The 20396-nt window shown below is 46.9% G+C and overlaps 1 protein-coding gene across 1 annotated transcript in view; it reads left to right on the plus strand.

The window, feature by feature from the left end:
* Positions 1-20396, plus strand: part of SND1 (staphylococcal nuclease and tudor domain containing 1) — a 414504-nt gene that overhangs the window by 312998 nt on the left and 81110 nt on the right. The window contains exon 16 of the mRNA XM_059171771.1: positions 2570-2679. Within this exon, the coding sequence (XP_059027754.1) occupies positions 2570-2679 (110 nt within the window). The remainder of the gene's footprint in view (positions 1-2569; positions 2680-20396) is intronic.

Here is a 20396-nt window from a genome sequence, read left to right on the forward strand (position 1 = left end):
TTCTACTCAGAAAGGGGCAGGGAGACCACCTGTTGTGCTTCCTCTTCTTGAAGAGCTGAGGATCAGCTGCTGGCAGGTAGAAAGGCCACCTCAGGAAGGCCCTCCTTTGCCTCTGAGTCCACATGGAGTGCTTGGGTTTGGGTCACCACAGGTCTAAAGGTCTCTCTCCTGAAAGACATTTTTAATCCATTTCAGCTTGATTGGTTTAACTCCCTGGGCTTGTTGAGCCATCTTGCTTTCTGGATTTACTCACTTTGTGGTCTTCCAGGTTTCGTAGAGAGCTACTGGGATCTCTAGATTTCTTAAAACCAAGATCATTATACAGGGTAGAGTGGGTACATCTTCTGAACCGGAGAATCTCAGAAATCTTCTGTGTGCGTGTGGTTGGTTTTTTTTTGTTGTTTTGTTTTTTTTTTAAGTCCTTCCCCCAATTCCTGCTGCCCAGTCCATTGTCCCAGCTTCCTCTCCATCCCCAGTTCATAACCACCCCACCAACAACACCCAACTCAGCCCCACCGAAATGGCTGCTAAAGGTCAGAAACAAACTGGAAACTTAATTTAATGTTATTCTTGTTTTGCAGCAATGCTTTATCTGTGGATATGTGGCCAAAAAGTTCAGTAGAATTGTTTATTTTTTCTCTCTGACAATTCTGTTCTTGCTTAGTTTGCAGATAAAAAGTGTTTTTGGCTGTTGATGTTGTAGAAATCATGGGCTGTCTTTCATTCAGTTTTACTCTATCCCCATCTCTCCCTTCAAGGTTAATCTCAGGTTCTTTGGCTCTGAGTTTATTGTTCTCTTTTACAAAAAGCGGTTCCACTTCTCCCATGCAGCCTGACGCAGAAGTGCCCAGAATGAGGCAGCCCTAGCGATCTTCTTGCCCATGGGACACTTGGGCAGGGCCTTTGGCTGTCCCACGTGTGCCTTGGTGGGAGAATCGCCCTGGCCACCAGCCCAGGCTGCTGTCCTGGTACAGTTGCTGGCCTGCTGCTGTTCTCCCTCTCTGCTGCTTCGTTTGATATGCTGTATTCCTTTTGTGAGGCCTTGAGGCTTGGAGAGAAGGCTCTGTTCTTGAGCTTCTGAAAACCCAAGGTATAAACTATTCCCTTTCCTCTGAGCTTCATGACCTTGAATCCATGCCGTGGCCAGAAACATGAGGAGCCACTTGGCTGCATCTAGAAGAGATATGTATTCTGTACCAGCAGCTGTGGCCCCTCTTTGCCCAGAGGCTCCCCCGACACCCTGTGCCAGATGTCTTCTACCTGCACCTAAGGCTGCTTATAAGTGAGACCTAATACCTCCTGGTTCTGCCTTAGGCTGCAGCAGGAGGGACCAGCAGCCTTCAGAGACCTGGGCATTCTGTGTATCCTCCCCCATACTTTGATCATTTCCTCTCACTGTGTCTCTAGCCTAGTTCAGCTTTTTGCACTAAAATTACAGCTGCAGTATGAATTTTTTGGAAATACTTCCAAGTAACTTGGATCTCAGAATGTGACATATTTCATGGTCTGTCTCCAGTGACCACTGTTAGTGATAAATACATTTGCAAAATGAATGCCTGAATCAAAGAGAGAAAGAAAAGGCAGTCGGAGTTGGTTAGTGAGCACCTGTGTTGTATAAAAGACTGTCCTCAGATATAAAGAAGTGTGAAGAACAGGATCCTCAGGGATCTTACAGGCCGAGTGTGGAATGAGAGACAACTGAGGTTATTACTGAGGTGATTACTACACGCGGTACTACTAATAATAATGGTGAAACAATAAGAGGTAAAGCGTATTACACCTCTCCCTATGCCAGGCATTATGCTACTGCGTATTTTACGTACATAATCTCCCCTGGTTCACACAGCATCCAAGTGAGGTAGATAAACTGTTCTACCGGTTTTACAAATACGACAGCTAAGGCTTTGAGTGGTTCAATAACTTGGCTAAGGTCACAAAGCAAATAAGTGATAGAATTAGGATGTGAATCCAGGTCTGTCTGCTTCCAGACACCTAATACTTCCTCAGTATTCTGGTTTTTTCCTGTTTCTCATTCTGAATGAAAAACTGATGGTACTGTTGTCCAGACGATAGCCAGAGGACAGTAGGGGAAGCTTATGAAGAGAAAAACGACACTGAGTTAACACTTGTGAATTTGACGTGGAAGTCGGGTGGTTAAGAGAAGCTATCTAAGAGTCCTTCGGAATGGCTCTCAGGAGGCAGAATGGCTGGGGAGAGCAGTGTAATTTAGGTGAGAGAGCCATTTCTAGAAGTGAGGGTTAGGGCAGTGAGACGATCGGACTGTGAGGAGTGAGGAGCACAAGATGGGGCACACCCCACCTCTGCGTGTGCCTGTGTTCCCTGCACATCCTTATTGGAACTCCCCGGGTCCTCTTGGTAGTCGTCCGGTGCAGGAACTGAGAGCCCCTGTCTGTTGCTGCGGCGCTGGCAGTGTTGGGTTTTCCCTCTGGGGCACCGTATCTCGGATGTGCTGGCATTCTGCTCTGAGTCCTGCCCTGTTGGAAGGGTCAGGGGCACTAGGCCTTCTGGGCCCCTTTTCATCACAAATTCTCCTTCTCTCCTGACACAGGCATCGAATGCCCCAGAGGAGCCCGAAACCTCCCAGGCTTGGTGCAGGAGGGAGAGCCTTTCAGTGAGGAAGCCACACTTTTCACCAAGGAGCTGGTGCTGCAGCGAGAGGTGGGACATCTTACAGTTGCTTCTTGTATGAAGAGGGGTGAGAAAATGGGGCTCCCTTGGTCTGATGTCTTTCTGCCACATCAGAGATCAGTCTGTCACTTTTTCCAGTGCTCAGCCTTCCACGTCCACCATCCGTTGTGGGTCTGCCCACCTCCTGCTTCCTTGAGCCCTGCATCATTGACCAGCCACCCCCAGATCACCCCTCACCGTCGGCGGCCTGGGATACGTGGCGAACGCCAAGCCCGCCTAGCCAGCACCCTAATGCAGAGGGCTTACAGCTTTGCAGCCCTCCTCCTTGGCGAATTAGCCCGAGCTGCCTGCCTCCAGCTGGATTTAGAAGCTTGACTAACCCTGTCAGGGGCCAATTTTCTTTGAACATTTATTTGTATCTTTGAGTAATTGCATTTTCTGTAGCGGGTTTTCTGACTTAATTTAATTGTATTTCTGTTTCTGCCTGTTGGGCTGGCTCTCGCAGGCGGGAGTTAGGCTTCTCAGCGGCCGTGGTGTCCATCTACCTGCTAATTTTTTATCAAGTCATAGTCAACGGATCCATCTTCTTTCCAGGAGTGTTCCAGTCATTCATCCTGCTCGGTGGGCACAAAAAAGGAACAGTGGGGGAGTGTGCCGGGCTCAGGCTGAGGATTTTAGATCTGCCTTTGTCCTCATTTCTTTTACAATCAAACCCATAGGGTCCCTTCAGCTTTCAGGCAGTATCATAATATGCACAGAGCTAGAAGATTATGGGATCCAGGAGGTTCGCTTGCTCCTGGGTCTTTGTAGGTCTTTGAGATCAGACGTGTGGGCTTTGGGATGTTCATAAGCTTCGGCATCTCTCACTTTGATTTGAATCACCAGAGAATATATTGGGTACTAGAGGCACAAGAGAACAGGGTAGCCCAGGATACCGCGTTGGACTGCCCTGGCCTGCAGAAAACCCCCTCTTTGGTTGCTGGCTGAGCAGTACTATTTGCTTTTGGTTGCCATCTTTGGGATTTCTTTAACACTTACCTTTCCATTTCGTGAAAGAAAGTTGTGTGGCAAAAGACGTCCTGAATTCTTAGTCCAGGAGCTGTGGGTTCCAGTTCCCGAAAACAAACTGCAGCTTCCTGGGCATCGCACCAGCTCTGTCGGCCGTCCGTACGGCGGGGTGGGGATGCGAGTGCTTGCCCCCTCGTCATCTCTTCAGTCTCACATTGACCCCTATTTTGGTTTTGGTAAGAGATGTTCATGTTCATGAAGAAGAAATCCCCGTATTGGCATGCAAAGTGACTTCCCCTACCCCTCTATTTTGTTTTTGTTTTTTAAGATTTTATTTATTTGTTTGAGAGTGAGAGATACAGAAAGCAGGAGAGGGGAGAGGGTAAGAGGGAGAAGCAGACTCCGTGCTGAGCGGGGAGTCTGATGTGGGATGTGATCCTGGGACCCCAGAAATCACAGCCTGAGCTGAAGGCAGTTGCTTCACCAACTGAGCCACCAAGGCGCCCCCTCCCACCCCTCTATTCTGCAACTGCACAATGTAGCTTAAACCTTTATCAATTAAAGATAGCCCCTGCTGAAGAAGTATTTTAAGAATCCAAACACTCCAGTTGTAACTGTTGCGGTGTGGGGCGCAGTCATCAGGTAGAAGGGGCAGATATTTTTATAATTTCTCAGTGTGGGCCTTTTTATAATTTCCTCAGTGAACTACAGAGCACTTCTGGGTTGGAAAAAGCAGGGGAGTCCCTCCGGAGTCTGTGACTTAAAGACATCCCAGAGGTAGCAGCAACAGCTGCTGTCTGGACAGAGGGAGGAAAGGCTTTCCCGGGTTGCCTGAGAGCTGTGGCGGCAGCATTCTCATCGCTTCCATGCCACACGCCACTTCTCTGTTGCCCTCCCGTTTCTCACTGCCGTCTTCCCCTGCTGTTTTCACATTTCCCAAAGTTTCTTTCCCTTTCTTTTTCAACTCTCGTTTCCCCAGCCACTTTTCTACGTGATCATGTTTCTGGCCTGCTGATGGTACCCAAAGGCACAAGGGTGTCAGAGAATACTGACCACTAAACGGAGGGAGTGGCCCAAAGCTCTTTCACTCTCTTAGTTAGTCTGACCTTACCCTTGTCTGTATGTTTGTTGATATTTGATTGTGGAAAAAGATAAATTTTTCCCCATCTTCTTGGATGCCCCTGGCATGTGAGTGAGTTTGCAGATCTTAGTCTAATTCAGATTTGATGCTTAGCTTTCTTGGTTGTAGTGCTACAATCTTGCCGAGCCCAAAGCTGGGATCTCTTGATATAGAAACTTTCTGCATTTTCTTAGCTGCTTATATGATTATCTGGCCTGACTGCTTTGAAGGGTCTTTATCCACAGGAAAGAGGAGTATGGCCTAAACTCAGGATAACTTGGAAGTTTTTACTAAAGGAATCGGTTCTAGACTGTCCTCCTGGGCATTTCTCTTCTATATATATATATATATATATATATATATATATATATATATATATATATATATGAAAACTGTTTTCTGAATAGTGTAGGAATGACAAGCAGTTTTTGTTTCATTCTAGGTTTATTCACTTAACTTCAGTCTATATTTTTATTCCATATATTGTCCTGGAGAACATTCCTCTTGGTCTTCTTCCTTCTGCCCGAGCAGGGATCTGGAAGAGCCTGATGGAATGGCATTCCTGGATGCAGAGATGCCTCCTGCCCTTAGGAGACAGCGCCGCCTGATTGTCTGGATGCCTGAGTGTGGACTCATAGCCTCTTACCTTCCCGCCGACTCTGTTGTGCCCCTGGGGTGGGGTGGGGGGCACTTCTGGGGTGGAGCTGCTGCTGTGATGGCCCTGGTTGAGCAGGTTTTTTGTGCCTTGTGCCTGTTCCTTGACAATCAGCTTTTAGTTCAGGTAATCAGGTATTGTGATGATGTGATTGCCCTTGACCGTGCCCCCATCCCTCCCCTTTAAATTTTTCTTTTTTAGTATCTTACTTTTGACGAGGATTTGTCTGTCCCCTGCCTACTTTTCCCAGTTACTTGAAACTTGGAGTATCACATGGGAAAGGAGAAGCACACTGATGCTGTGAGTTCACAGCATGTCCTGGGCCCCCTTTGTGATTTCACAGTGGTGCCTCCGTCAGGTTTGATTCACCTACATGAACCAGTAAGCTGACTGGGAAAGGATGTGGTGTGGGAGAGAGCCTATAATGGACACTGCCCTTAGGGCAGCTCCCCTGCTGGGGAGCAAATGCAAAGCGGGGGTACAGGAGCCTGACTCCCTGTTTATGAAGTGCATTTTCTTGGCTTTGGGTAGCCAGAGCAGAAATTGCTGCCTGTCTTTTTCTTTGTTTCGGTAAAGAGAGAGGTGTAGTCTTTCCATCCCATAGCCTCCTGTGGAAGCTGCCGGAGTGTCTGTTGTTTACATTTCGGATGGCCCCCATTATCTGGAGGCTTGATAGCCTTGCCTTCCTTCAGTGTGTTTTACAGTGTCACCAGTTAGCACGGAACTACTGACCTTCCTGGCCACCACTCAGCCCCGTTTTCCTGTCTTTCCTGTCACCTTTCATTGTATTTTTTCTTTTTCTTTGTTTTTCTATGTGGTCCTTCTCCTTAGCCATTGGTTCCCATTGTCTTTTTTTTTTTTAAGGTTTTATTTAAGATTTTAAGATTTTATTTATTTATTTATAAATATTTTTTATAATATTTAAGATATTTATTCTATTTATTTAAGATTTTAATTTATCTATTTGAAAGAGAGAATGAGCATAGGTGGGGTTGGGGTAGGACAGAGGCAGAGGGAGAAGCAGGCTCCCCGCTGAGCAAGGAGCCCGATGCAGGACTCGATCCCAAGACCCTGGGATCATGACCTGAGCCGAAGGTGGACGCTTAACTGACCAAGCCACCCAGGCACTCCAGTTGTCTTTTGTTCCTTTCCCTGAGCTAGGAGTCTGGGAAGACTGTTCCAGGTTAGGGGTCTGGGTGTTCAGGCCTTGCTGCTCCAGGGCAAGAGAAAGAGCAGTTTAGACTCCAGCTTGTTACCTCACTCTTTGTGGCCTTGAAGGCCAAAGCAGCCAAGGAACTCTGAAAGGACTTCATACTTAATTTTACTTAAAGGAAATCCAGTTAGCTCAACAGTTCTTCCCAGGCTGACTCAGTTAGGATGTAACAGGGGTGGGCAAGTCAGCCCACTGCCAGTGTTCATGAATAAAGTTTTAGTGAAACACTAACACTAATTGTTTTATGTACTGTAGTCTACGGCTTTCATCCTCTTAACAGTGGAGTTGAATAGTGACGAAAAAGGCCATAAGGCTTGCAGAACCTAAAATACTTATTTATCTATCTTTTTATCACAAGAAGTTTGCTGTCCCTTGTACAGTAAGTACAACAGTCTGTGTTGGTTGGTTTAAATAGCTTGCATCCCTGAAAGTGACAGTTTGCTCCCATGTCCTCTGCCTCTGAGGCTGGGTTCCTTCTGGGCCACGCAGAGTGAGATCATTGTGTCCGTTGCTGTAGCTGGGATTGTGAGCTATATGAGCGCTGTGTCCCACTGGATGGCATGAGCTGTGGGCCCCCCTCCCGCAACACAGCTGCCTCTTTCAGGCAGTTCTGTGCCGCATTGCCAAGGACAGGAAGATCTGGTGTAGCTTCCCAGATGGGGAACTGTGCCCATCGCTAGCATCTTCCCAGAAGTAGTGGTGAGTGTTAGCTAATGGGTAGATAACTGGCTTAAATGTACAAACTCCCAGTTTTTGAGCTTCAGTTATCATGTGGTTCCGGCGGACTCTTTCCCGCCTCGGTATTCCTTTCTAAAACATTGATCTGGCAATCCAAAGCCATCCTCTTCCTTTTGAGGCCCTTCCTGTGAATAAAGCAGTCCACGTGGGATCTCTTCACACCTTGCCAGAAGGCCAGCTCACCAGCACGCACTCACTGACCCACTGCTGCCTGCATGGCGTTGTGGTCGCTGTCAGCAAACCATGTACTCCTAGAGAAGGGGCTCTAAGGCGTGAAAAGAGATCAGTGCCACAGTTTACCCCTCTTCACAGTTCGAGGCTGTAAGAGATACATTTCCCCGGGGCAGGAGGTAGGATGTTGGAGGTTTGGTGATCATTTCAAAGACCTTTCTAAGTGACCTTTTTGTCCTCTTGAGATCTCAGAAATTACCCTTTGCTGCTGCCTGGAAAACGTCCTTGTGCTGGACAGCCTAAGCTGAAAACTCTGGCTGCTGCCCTGACCTATTTCCCTTCCTCCTGCTGGCATCGAAAGGGGGGATGCCTCCCTGGGGAGCCCCTGCTGCAGCTCACAGCAGGCAGGGCAAAAAGCCCTGGATCCCCTTGCTCCCACGACCCCGGTTTTTTTTTTTTTTTTTTTTTTTTTTTTTTAAACCAAAGATGCACAAAAGATCACAAGCAACTGTTGCTGTCTGAAGAACGTGTATTTACGTTTCGGAGGAGTATGGACTTGGCAGTGAATACTGGTGTGTATTTATGGGGAGATGTTTGGGAAAGAAACCTTAGAATAAAATAAAAATGGTTTCTTGGTTTTTGGTTTTATCACCAAGTGTGCTGCATCTTGTCTGAGAAAGATAAACGGTCCAAGCAGTTTACCATTGAAACTGTTTCTCCACATTTCCCCATAGTGCTGTGGCATATGCTCTCACCCTTCCTGTTCCCAACTGCCCATGCAGGTCCCGTCTCTGTCCGGGAGACACGTAGGAGGAGAAACAGTAGCAAAGTTAGATTCCTGGATGAAAGTAATAAGGATAGTTCAAGCCACAGGGAAAACCCAGAAGAGTGAGTGCAACCCGGTGTCCATAAGATTGGCGAGACCCCTGCTCTCAGATTGTCCCCGTGTTCCATAACCCTCGCTGAGCCACGAATAATGACCTGCTGGGAAGGCAAGCCAGCTGTCTACCAACGTTTCAGTCATTTGCAAAGAACAGCCTATTCTAGATTATCTCTGCCACTGCCCAGGGAAAAGGGAATGCAACAAGGTCACCTTTCTAAGCCACCCTCTTACTCTAGGAAGTGTTAAGGGCTGTTGGAGGTTAGAGCTTTCCTCTTAGCGCCCCACACACTCTTGAGGGTTCATCCTCCACTAGTGGTCTTTCAGTTTGTTTTCCCTAAAGGCTATTTTCTTTGAAGGGGGCTCAGGTCAGGACCTCCTGTCTTAATAGTGATCAGGCTTTCCGTTTATATAGTATTTTCTAGTGTAAAAGTGTTTTCATATACAATCTTTCATTTTAATCTCAAAGCAAAACTACATGAGAAGTATTATTCCAGTGTCACAGTTCAGGAAGCTGAGATGCACAGCGACCTGCCTCTATTCACAGAGTTTGTTGTAAAGCAGACACCAAAACCCAAACATCTACACTCCAAATCAGGTGCCTTCTCTTCCCCAGATTTTGCCAATATTTCTATTAGAATGTGGTCGTTCTTTTAGCAGTGTTATGTCCTTTTTCAACCCTCAAATATCTGGACCTAATTAATTTGAAAAGAACGTCCCTAAAGGTCCAGCAATTAAACTGAGGGTTCCTCTCCAGTACAGAACCACTGAGTCTGATTCTGGAAACTCACAAGTCTCCAGAAGGATCCAAGAGATTTGCAATGGCCACACCTTCCCAAAATACGTATTCTCTTGTCACAGTTTTTACATTTTTCAGTTGCCTGATTCCGGCTTCATCTGTTGGTTTGACTTTTGTGGGCTTTCTTTTTTCTTTTCTTTTTTTTAAAGATCTTTAAAATTAATTTATTTGAGTGAGAGAGAGCATGGGAAGGGAGATGGTCAGAGGGAGAAGCAGACTCCCCACAGAGCTGGGAGCCCAATGCGGAACTTGATCACAGAACTCCGGGATCATGACCTGAGCTGAAGGCAGTTGCTTAACCAACTGAGCCACCCAAGCGCCCTCTTTGTTTTGTTTTGTTTTGTTTTGTTTTAATAATGATTCCTCTCGGGACGCCTGGGTGGCTCAGTTGGTTAAGCAGCTGCCTTCGGCTCAGGTCATGATCCCAGCGTCCTGGGATCGAGTCCCACATCGGGCTCCTTGGTAGGCGGGGAGCCTGCTTCTCCCTCTGCCTCTGCCTGCCATTCTGTCTGCCTGTGCTTGCTCTCTCCGCCCTCCTCTCTCTCTGATAAATAAATAAAATCTTAAAAAAAAAAAAAAATAATGATTCCTCTCTGACCTGTCTTGCTCCATTTCAGGTTGATCACATATATCCATATTCCTATTTCTCATCTTTCTTAAAAGACATACCTAGTAAGTGCATCCATTTGGAAATACATAACTCCCCATTGCCTCTAGGATAAAGTCTGATCTCCTTAGTTTACATATATCCTTGATTATCTCTCCAACTTCTTGTCTTACCACTGCTCATTTCACTGACCTTATTCTCACAGTTCCCCATATTTACCATTCCATTTCATCTCTCCCACTCTTTAGATCAACCCACACTTCCCCCCAGTATACCAACCATCTCCCTTTTTTGCTTTCTTATTCCTACCTATCCTTCCAGGATACACCTTTTCAGGAAAGGTTTTTCTTGATCTCCCAGACTGGTTGAGATGCCCTTCCTTTTGTCCCCTTAGCCTCCTTCGCACACATCTGTCATGCACTGACCAGTGATTTTACAGGGATTTATGTGTCCCGACTGTAAGCTTCTCAAGGACAGGATCCATACTTTTGTCCTTGTGTTCTTTGTACTTTGCCTAGTTTATAGGTGATACTTAATAGATGGACATTCATTAAATCTACTGCTTGGTTCCCTGTGACCAAACTCTAGAGATGGGGGGAAAGGACTGCTCTTTTGTTGTCCTTTGTAGTTCTTTGGGAAAGTCTTTGAGCTCAGCATTTGTGGGCCAGGGAGGAAGACTGGAGTCTTGAGGCCAGACACACAGCCACTAACTCAGGAGCTTCTCTTTGAAAAAGTACATTACCAGGACCTGACTCTATTCTTACTTTGGGACCCTAGATTTCTAGTCAAGATTCTTAAAGATAATGAGATCATGATATATGAGTGTTTTGAAAAACTTGCAGTGTTCAAATAGAAATCATTAATGTCCCTTCATCATATTCCCAGTAGGCTACTCATCTCTTTTCCTCCCTGGTATATTTCCCACCCTTTGCTTTTGTGGGTCAAACTATTAAGTGAGGTGAAGGGTTTATTTTGAAGTTCAAGTCAACCAGTTCTTGTTCAGTGATAGGCTATAACCCCCCTGTGAACACTAGGCTGTTACCTCCCTACTTAAAGCCCCTTCATTTCTGGGTTCTTGGCCCTTGCCAGGTATCTCTAAAAGCTGGAAGGAAGGCCCTCAATTCCCATTCTGGCCCCTAAGTGAAAATGGCATCCCAATGAGAGGAGGTGAGGTATAAGTGAAAAACGGAGGGTATTGTCATGTCGCCCTGTTTTTCCCATCCCCAGGCTGCTTGGGTCTCCCCTCTCAGCTTTTACACTCCCAGGCAGCCGGTCACCAGTAGCCTTCCCCAGGCTAGCTCAGCAGCATGTGCTGATGGGTGCCAGTAGTGTGCTGGCTCCAGTGGGATTCCTCTCTGCAAAGCTGCTGGCTCAGCTCGGCTGTTGTCTGTTTCCCTATTCTTCTGCTTGGAACTTTCATAGCCAGTCAAGCATAGAATTGCATCCATTCTTCTGAAATAGCTGCAGGGCCTAATTTTTCATTGGCTTGGCCAAGATCCTATTACCTGTAATCATGTCATACAGGCTGACTGGTAAAGTTTGATAGGCCTCACTGCCCTCCCGAGACTAGTGTTCACATCCCAGCCTGGCTGTTGGGACTGGGGACAGAACAAGACAAAACAAGGTTTAGGGCCACAAGAGATTTGGCCTCCTTGGGGACATGTAGGGAAGGTCTCAAGGATATAATTGACTCAGGGAAGAAATCCTTTTCGTCAGAGGGATTCTTCCTTTCCCTGAGGAATTGGTCCTTACTACTGTAAACTCTTCCTTAAAAGACTCTGACGTTTCCTCTGCCAGTTCACTTTGTTCCTCCTAGGGAAAAGGAAGTAGGAAGTATAGCCCTTAGACCTGACAAATGTTTCCTCCATAAGCAGGTTCCTTTGCAATGCCGAAGTGGGTCCCTGGACTGATTTTTCCTCTCCACCTTTACTTCTGACCCACATCAGTCAGAGAGTAAAGATGCAGAAGGCTCAAGCATGACTTCCTCTTGTGTCTTTCTGCTAGATTGGTTCATAATACTTGATTTAAACCTCATCTAAATTGAAGTGTGGAGGGACACCTGAGCAGCTCAGTCGGTTAAGCATCTGTCTTCAGCCCAGGTCATGATCCCAGGACTCTGGGATCAAGTCCCACTTCGGGACTTGTTCAGCAGGGCGCCTGCTTCTCCCTCTGCCTGCCACTCCCCCTGCTTGTGCTCACACACACACACACACACTCTCTCTCTGACATATAAATAAATTCTTAAAAAAAAAAAATGAAGCCTGGAAATGGGTAAACTGGGTACTGATTGCCATCGGAGATTACATGTATTGGTTCACCACAAGATTATCATTACAAACACAAGGTCATGAAGAGCCTTCAGACAGAGCTTTGCTGAGCAGAACTCCTGCCACCTATGATATTCAGTATTATCTGCCTGTCTGACATCAATTTCTTTATGAGCCATCCCTGTGGACAACGGCTATTGCCAGGCACATCCTGGTCTACCTTCTGTATAGCTAGGTAGAGCCTATGACCCAGAACGAATGGAAAAATTCTGTCAGGAGGTAGGAGAGTTCTGGACTCCTCATAGGTAAGGATTGTGCTAGGAGAGCTGGGTGCCATTTATTTTAATTTAGTTGAATCAGATGCCCCTAACAATAATTCCTGGTTTGTCTTACCTCTTCAGTCATTCTGAATATTCACTGCTTCTTGAGCTTTGGTAAGAGTTCTCTTTAAGAAAGAAAAAGGAAAGGGGTGCCTGGGTGGCTCAGTGGGTTGGGTCGCTGCCTTCGGCTCAGGTCATGATCTCAGGGTCCTGGGATCGAGTCCCGCATCGGGCTCTCTGCTCAGCAGAGAGCCTGCTTCCCTCTCTCTCTCTGCCTGCCTCTCCATCTACTTGTGATTTCTCTCTGTCAAATAAATAAATAAAATCTTTAAAAAAATTTAAAAAAAAAGAAAGAAAAAGGAAAAAAGAAAAAAGGAAGCTAATATCCTTAGTATAATAATATAATAGAAAAGCAGCTCCAAATTTTTTTTAGATGAAATCCCTTATTTATGAAATCTGTCCATTTACTTCTGGGAGCCTAACTTGGAAAATAGTTCTTTATTTCATATCTTCTTACTGGCAGATCATACTTACTTTCCACACTTAAGATGACCTCGTGCAGACTTGCCCCATTCTCTTGTTTCCAGAAGAGCTTCACACAGGACCCCAGCACCCTGGCCAGCACACCATGTAGATTTGAGCGTGAGCTTTCATGCTGGCGTGTTTGGGGTTCTTCAGGCATCATAGCTCCTTTTTTAGTTCGTCCTAACCATTCCCAGACACACCCGGTGCCTGAGTGTTAATATCTTCTCCTTGAAATTACATAATTCAATTTTGATATCTTTTTAGAACACAGCCCTTAATATACAGTAGCAGGGCTGCCAGAGCTGCCAGCAATGAGTATGCAGACTGTACATTTCATTTGCTCTTCAGGTAATACGAACATTCTGGTGTTTCACATATGACTCCTCCAAGGACACAGTAGTGACTGTTCTAGTGGATGAGCCAGCCGTAACCCCGCCCTCTTCTTGCCATGAGCATGCCCACTCCTTGTGTCTGTTGCCAAGGACTAGACAAGATCCTCTGTGTTCGAAATCTGGCTTTATTGATGAACTTCCCACTTGCCACTCCACCTGTGACAGTTTCTGGTCAGCTGAACTTAAATGGATTTTGGAAATGAAAGTGACCAGTGGTCTGTTATGAAATGCTGTGGTGCATGAAATAAGATTATGAGCAGGCTTGAGAATTAACAGCAGATACCCTAACCTGGTCTGAACAACACGTGTCACTTATTCAGGAAGGGTAAGTTCATCCTCAGACCCATGTCCAGAACGTTTAGGAACATTTTCCCCCCTCCTGATCACTTAAAACTCTGTTAGTAATGTGTGCAGAGTCAGACCTGTGTTCTTGTTCCAGCTTCACCCTTTACTAAATGACCTTGGACATGATCCTTAGTTTCTCTAATCCCGAGCAGTCTCAGTGCATAATAGAATTTAGTAGAATGGTGCTCCTAAGGTTGCACAGTACAGCGGTGCTGCTAACTTTACTCCCTCGCCCACAGCAAAGGCACCTTCTCTCTAGGGTTGGTGTGGAGATCGTGTAACTAGGTAAAATTCCCAGGACTGGTGCCCTGGTAAGTAAGTATTAAACACTTGGCGAACAGCTTGTGTCATTATTTTTATTATGAATGAAAATTCTCCTCTCAGAGTTGAGCTAAAATCTAGGACTAGAGCTTCACTGTGGACAAACCATGACACCCAGAGTAGGGAGGCAGGCTAGGCATGGGCATGTGTGTGGGGAGCAGCATTCATATTAGAATCAACAAAGAACAATGGTTAGTCCTCATCAGTGCTCGTTACATGCCAGTCCTGTCTGTTTAGGCCAGTGATGGCAAGGGTGCTTGCTCCCTACCCCGCTCCCCAATCTAGTGTCCACGGCAGACCTTTCCAGTCACACAGCATTGCTTTGGTTTAGGGCTCAGAATCTTCTCCAAGCAGGGCTTCCTAGGAGCTACTGCCCGTTGAGTGGATTTGGCACTTAGACTTCTGAGTCCTCAAAAGACTAAGTACCTTCAAGGGTTAGCCAGTCATTTTTCTCTGAAGAAAGGCTAGCGAAACAGGGTCTGTTTTGCCTCTGCTTCTGCATGGTCCTCCACCTTAGAATCTCTTCTTTTTAGGCAGTGTCACATTCAGTGGAAAAGTAAAGGTCTGGAGGTGATGCCAGAGTCCTAACCCGTGCACAGAGCCTCTTCTAGACTTGACTATGGACAGATCAGGCCAGCCATCTCCAAAGCCCGTAGTCTACAGATGCCTCATAGACATCTGAGAAATAATGGCCTGAGTATCTTTGCCATGTGGTTGAACTGCCATACAAGTATTCAGAGGACAATCTGCCAATACTCAGGGCTCTCTCTGCTTTCTTTCCATTTACATGGGACTTCTGACCTTGGTCATTTCCTGGTGTCACTGTGACTTGAAAATGAGGGATACAGGATCCTAGCTGGCCTGGGCTTCCTTATCCTCTGATGGAATAGCATTTGCTCTTTTTTGTCCCTATACCACCTTACCATGGCCACACCATCTAAGATCGCCATAGGTGTGTCTCTGATCTGTATTAAATGGGAGGGTTGGAGCATAGTGGAGTACCAGGCACAAGCTCTAAAGAAGGATCTAGGTGTTGATCAGGATTGAAAGGGACGAGAAAAGGACCCAAGACGAATCCTTTGGGACAGTCACTGCAGCAAGAACAAAGGCCATCTACTGAGCCAGGAATAAAAAGTTGAATTGAAAACAGCTTCACTGTGCCATTTTTCCTTCCAGGTTAGCATAATGCCTCCCTTTTCTCCCTTTGCCTTCTCTCGATACAGCGGAATCCTATCTAATGGTACCAGAAGAGGGTCTTGGCATTGAATGTATAGCTAGAAGAGGAAGATTATGCAAGTAAAACCCAACAGGTCCCTCCACCACTACCAGCAGCCTGCATAAGCTGCTTCTCTTCCCCGGTTTTTCCAGTGCTAGCAATGCGAGGATGCTGGTACCTCTCCGGTTAAATAAATCTAAAACTACTGACCCAAGATTTTTATAGCAGTGCTGCAACCCTATATGAGGAAATGCAACAAATAGTCCATTACCACTGATTGGATATGGATTTTTGGCCTGGCCACTTGCCACGTGGTAATTTTAGAATAGGGTCACTTTCGGAATTGGAAGATTCCTTGTAGGAGGGTACTGGTGTTTGCTAAATAGTGTTTCTTATCTTTGTGCCCTCTCAGAGCCATGCTCCCACCTCCTGAGTGTAGGGCCACTCTCTCTCTCTGCCCGGCAGAGACAGCCAGAGCTCATCCTTCATCAGCTTACAGGGCTGCAGACGTGGCCATTTCCAAACACCCAGGGTGCACTTAACCACTTCCTCCTTCTAATATCAGCACTTCCACTCTAACCACATCAGCAGCTTTGTAACTTGCATTTCATTTTGCTCTATGTTTTGGCCCTTCAGGTATCTGTGGGAGGGAGGTGGGGGGACTGGCGAACTGTGTTGTCACTGATTTCAGAATTACACAATTACACCCTGAGTCATTGTCTCTGGAGAATCATTTAAGCAAAAGTGCCAAGAGCATCCTGAAGGGCTCTTGCCCTTTTCACACTTGGGTTTTAAAGGTTGGGTTCTCTTTCATATTGGATATGTGACTGTCTGCTTGGTTTCACCATCTGCAAAATGGGAGCACTTGGCCCTGTTCTGCCTGGAGAGAGCTAAAAGGCGGCGATTAAGGCATGGTGCCAAGGAGCCCTAGTTCTTCCCACTCACGTAGAAGGCAAATAACCACACACAGGCTGAGGTCGCTGTGTGACCTGGACAGGGACCTGTGGTTGCTTTGTTTTTTACTTTCTCACCTACATCTGAATGATTAGACCTGGTTGATGAGATAGGGGATGGACCTGTGATGCTAAACCCCGAGATGTGTCATCTTGCCTGTCTGTGAGCAGTCTTTGTCCCAGGATTCAGATCAGACCTCTCACATTTTGACCCACCCTCGACCTCTGATCTTTATGATGTGTCTCTCAGCCCAGGGTGTTTTAAAGAATAGGCTTGAGCCCCAGGAGCCATGATCTTTATCAAGTATGTTACAAGACATACCAAGTTATATCTTTATCAAGTATGTTACAAGGCAGTTCTACTTTATTAGCTTTCTGTCTAGCTTTTTTGGGCTGTTGACCCAAGGCTCGGGATCGGTGTGCCAAAGCTGGAGTTTGCCCTGGAAGCTTTTGATTCTTGTTTTCTCCTCCAGGATTATATGAGTTGTTGAGATAGCCCAGCTAGACACCACTCAAGTATGACACCTTTAAGAATTCATGAGGGCTTGGGACCCATAGCGCCTCTCAGCATACAGACTTCCAGCCTGGCATCAAGGGGAGCCATATGGTTTCCCACGCCCTGATGCCTGGCAAGCCTATGAAGTGCAGAGGGAGGCCCTGAGACGACTCTCCACGGCCAGCTCTTCCGGGCATGAGGACGGGCTCTCCCTGACACATTCACACGGGCACCCAAGCGTGCCTGACACCCAGCGACACGGAGACCAGCCCTGGGAAGATGCCGCGTTCTCACCCTGCCCCGACTTCTTTCATCTGTCCTTCCTCTCTGATGCTTTCACCCTCCGCGTTGTGTTTCTGTAATTTGTACAGTATCGTCGAGAGGTGTTGAAGAGATCAATAGCAATTCACCTTTTCCCTTATTGATTAAAGTGATGGCAAGTAAAAATGGCAGGCAGTACCAACTCATTCATCAGGAGCTATCCATCTCCTCCCAGGCCACCAGTGACCTCTCCCTGCCTGCTCATGGCTGAGCTGCAGCAGAGGTTATGCCTGTGTCTAGGCCGCATTAATAGGAATGAGAGAACTGCTGGGTTTGGCTCCTATAATCAGCGCTGAGTGAGGAAGGCGGCTGCAGGTAATGAGCAAGGAAATGACTGTGGAGCCTGTTGTCCAACTCCGCTTCATCTGAGGCTTCATCTGAGGGGTTCACCGCATGGGCGGTACTCCCAGGAGGAGGCTGCATGGCTCAGTGAGCGGACATCGCCGCCTCACCCAGCACTTCTGCTCCCATTGTCCCAAAGGGCACAGCCTTCCTTTATGATCCCACAGAATGTAAACTGCGTGTGGGGACTGAAAAGTCCGTGGCACCTGTAAACCAGCTCTGGTTTTGCGGCCCACACAGACTTTTGTCATTCCTTCTGAGACGTCAGGTAGTCACGTGGGCTCACCCTGGAGGAAGGTGGGGTGCCGAGGGTCAAGCTTGAGTCAGACGGTAAGGAAGGGCGCTTAGGAGGGGTCTGTAGCTACCAGTGGGTGGAGAATGGAGACTGCATCTATCCACTGCTTTCTCAACTCTAAAAACAAGTACAGGAAGGGCGTGTACGTCTGTGTGTTGTTTTGTTGCCCCTCATGAAATACCCTCTGATTCTCCGTTGGGAAAGGTGAACATCCACAGCCCAGGACATTTCCGGCGCCATGCACTGAAGAGCTCACTTTGAAAACTGCATCTCAAATGCCAAGTACTTACTGCTTCACTCACCTGGTGCGATGACCAGGGGTCTTTGAATCCCAGGGCTCTTAAAAGGGAAGTTCTCACTGACTACAAAGGCAAAACATGGTTAACTTCGCTGCTTTTCTCTTGATGTACTGTAGTTTGAATTCTGTTGGTTCTCTAACACATATAGACACAGAAGCAACTGTTGCCCACCGCACCCAGCAAAGTCCTTTGTTCAGCGCTGCAGAGGGCCAGAGGGAGGTGGAGTCTGCTGCCTTGCACAGCGTGAACCAATTCCCAGAAACTCCTGTGGGGAGAGTGTTGGCTGAGGGGAAAGTACTTGGGGGGCCACTCAGAAGCTTACCCTGCGCCATGACCTCTACCCAGCAGAGGGAGCTACTTACCTGCGTGGGCAGAGAATGGTGACCAGCGGGACTGCGGTGTTGCCGTCAGGGAGCTTACAGTCTTTTGTGTCAGCCCAAGTACACACAGCCAGGCTTCCAGAAGAGCACTGCCATCACACTCATGTTTCCTCAGTGTCCAGTGGGTTTAGGTCACTATTTTGGACACCCCTTTCCCAGTAGGAAGATTTCACTAGAAACACGGTATCACTGTGTCAGGTAGCTCTGCAGTCTGCAGATGCCAGACCTGGAGAAGGCAGCCAGCTCTCTGTGAAGCTGCTTAATTACATGTGAAGCTGCCAGCAGGACGATTGTTCTTTTCCCATGGATCATTAATAAACCATTCTGGCCTGTGTCGATGGGGCAGGGGAACTCTCTGACAATTCCATCACCTTCCTCAGCTTGGTTGGACAGGCCTTCCTCCCTTTCTGTCTAAAGCATTCAAAATGGCTGAGAGTAGGGAAAGGAAGGGAGAAGAAAAATCTATTTCCATATAACGCACATGTTTTTCTCCCAAGATAGAAAGTGGCCCCCTGCTTTCGGGTTGTCCTAGCAGCCTGAGTATAAAGGGTTCAAGGTTTGCCATGGGTGGGAAGTGCTAGTGGCTCAGCTCCTAATATTTGCAGCAAACTACAAACCAGGCCTGATTTGGAGATGAGGCAACTAGTGCAGCAGATGGCAAACAGTCCTGCCCCACTGGGGCCCGAGATCAGCTCCATCTTCTTCCTTCAGCCAAGGCAGCCTCATTTCTGCTATGCCTCAGCACAGAAAGCATGTATGGCTTTTCAGAAACTACTTTTGTAGGCAAAGACGGAAGAAAGCAAAGCAAATATAATACGGGAAACTCAATGTAGTTAGAAATATTTGCCTGTCAAACAGCCTAAAATAGAGCTTCTCCTTTGTTGGATAGAAGAATTTAGAATCTACATTTCTCCATAGAGCACTGAGTGCAAAAATTAAAAATGGATTATAAATAGAAGTAAAATGACCCATTCAGTTTCCAAGGACTTGAGTCTACAGCCTTCAGAATACTGAATGAGAGCATTTGAGAGCTGTCGGGACTCGGAGCTGATACAGTCTAATCAAAGCAGTTCACGGTGTTTGAGAAACCGAGGCATGAGGAAGTTAATCCATGGGACACACTCATGTAGCCATGCATGGGAGAGCTAACTTGTCCACATTCCCGTTGTATTGATCTGACCTGCTCCCTCACCTGCCTCCCAGACAGCTACCTGTTCACATGCCCTGGCAGTGCAGATAATAGCGGAAGAATGCCAGTGGCACAGACAAGGGAGCGGGGCGTACATGGGAGAGGTGGACAGAAGATGTGAACATGTGCATTCTCTAAATTGCATTCTTTTAGTAAGAAAAGGACATGAGGCTAAGTCAGAGGAGGAAGTCATCTGGAGCCTCAGCATTCCGTAAAGAAGACTCTTAACTGGACAGGGGTGCAGAGAGAATGCACACAGGCTGAGAAGGCATGCCAGAAAGGGAGGAGTACAGGTGTCTCACAAGCCTGGAATTTTCCATTTGCTTTTCCTGATTAGTGATCATAGAAAAGCTGTTATCTTTCCATGCCAAAAGCTAAGCTTCAAAAATGCCCAAAAGAAACCAAGAGGTACTAAACCGTTTTAAAATAAGGGGCTTTGTTTTTCCTTTTGGGGTAGTGGGGAGGCTTGCACTGTTTGCTTTTTTATTTATCTCCCACCACCACCAAACTGAGAGAGTTGCAGGGCAGGAGTGAAATGTATTGCCCTCTGGCTCCGTGGGTAGGACTCCAGCTCAGGCACTTTTCTGGTCACTTTCTCCCAGGCCACACCCAAGGTGTCACCCCTTGCTCCCCGCGTGCTGCACTCTTGGGCCTGCTCCCTCTGTTCTCTCAGAGGAGGCAGATCCAAAAACCATGCCAAAAACCCAGCAGGCTCTGGGCCTTGTCCCCACCTTATAGCTGAGGCTGGTTACCCATCTCATTAGCAGTGATGTCTGTGTGTCTTTCAAGGGCTTGTCAGGTTGTGGAGGAACAGATCACATTTTCTGGCAATTTAATTTTATTAACTCTGATTTTTTCCCCCCTTTTCCAAAGCACAGCTAAATGGAGCTAAACA

Source organism: Mustela lutreola, chromosome 4, assembly GCF_030435805.1.
Source record: "Mustela lutreola isolate mMusLut2 chromosome 4, mMusLut2.pri, whole genome shotgun sequence".
NCBI classification, from domain to species: domain Eukaryota; kingdom Metazoa; phylum Chordata; class Mammalia; order Carnivora; family Mustelidae; genus Mustela; species Mustela lutreola.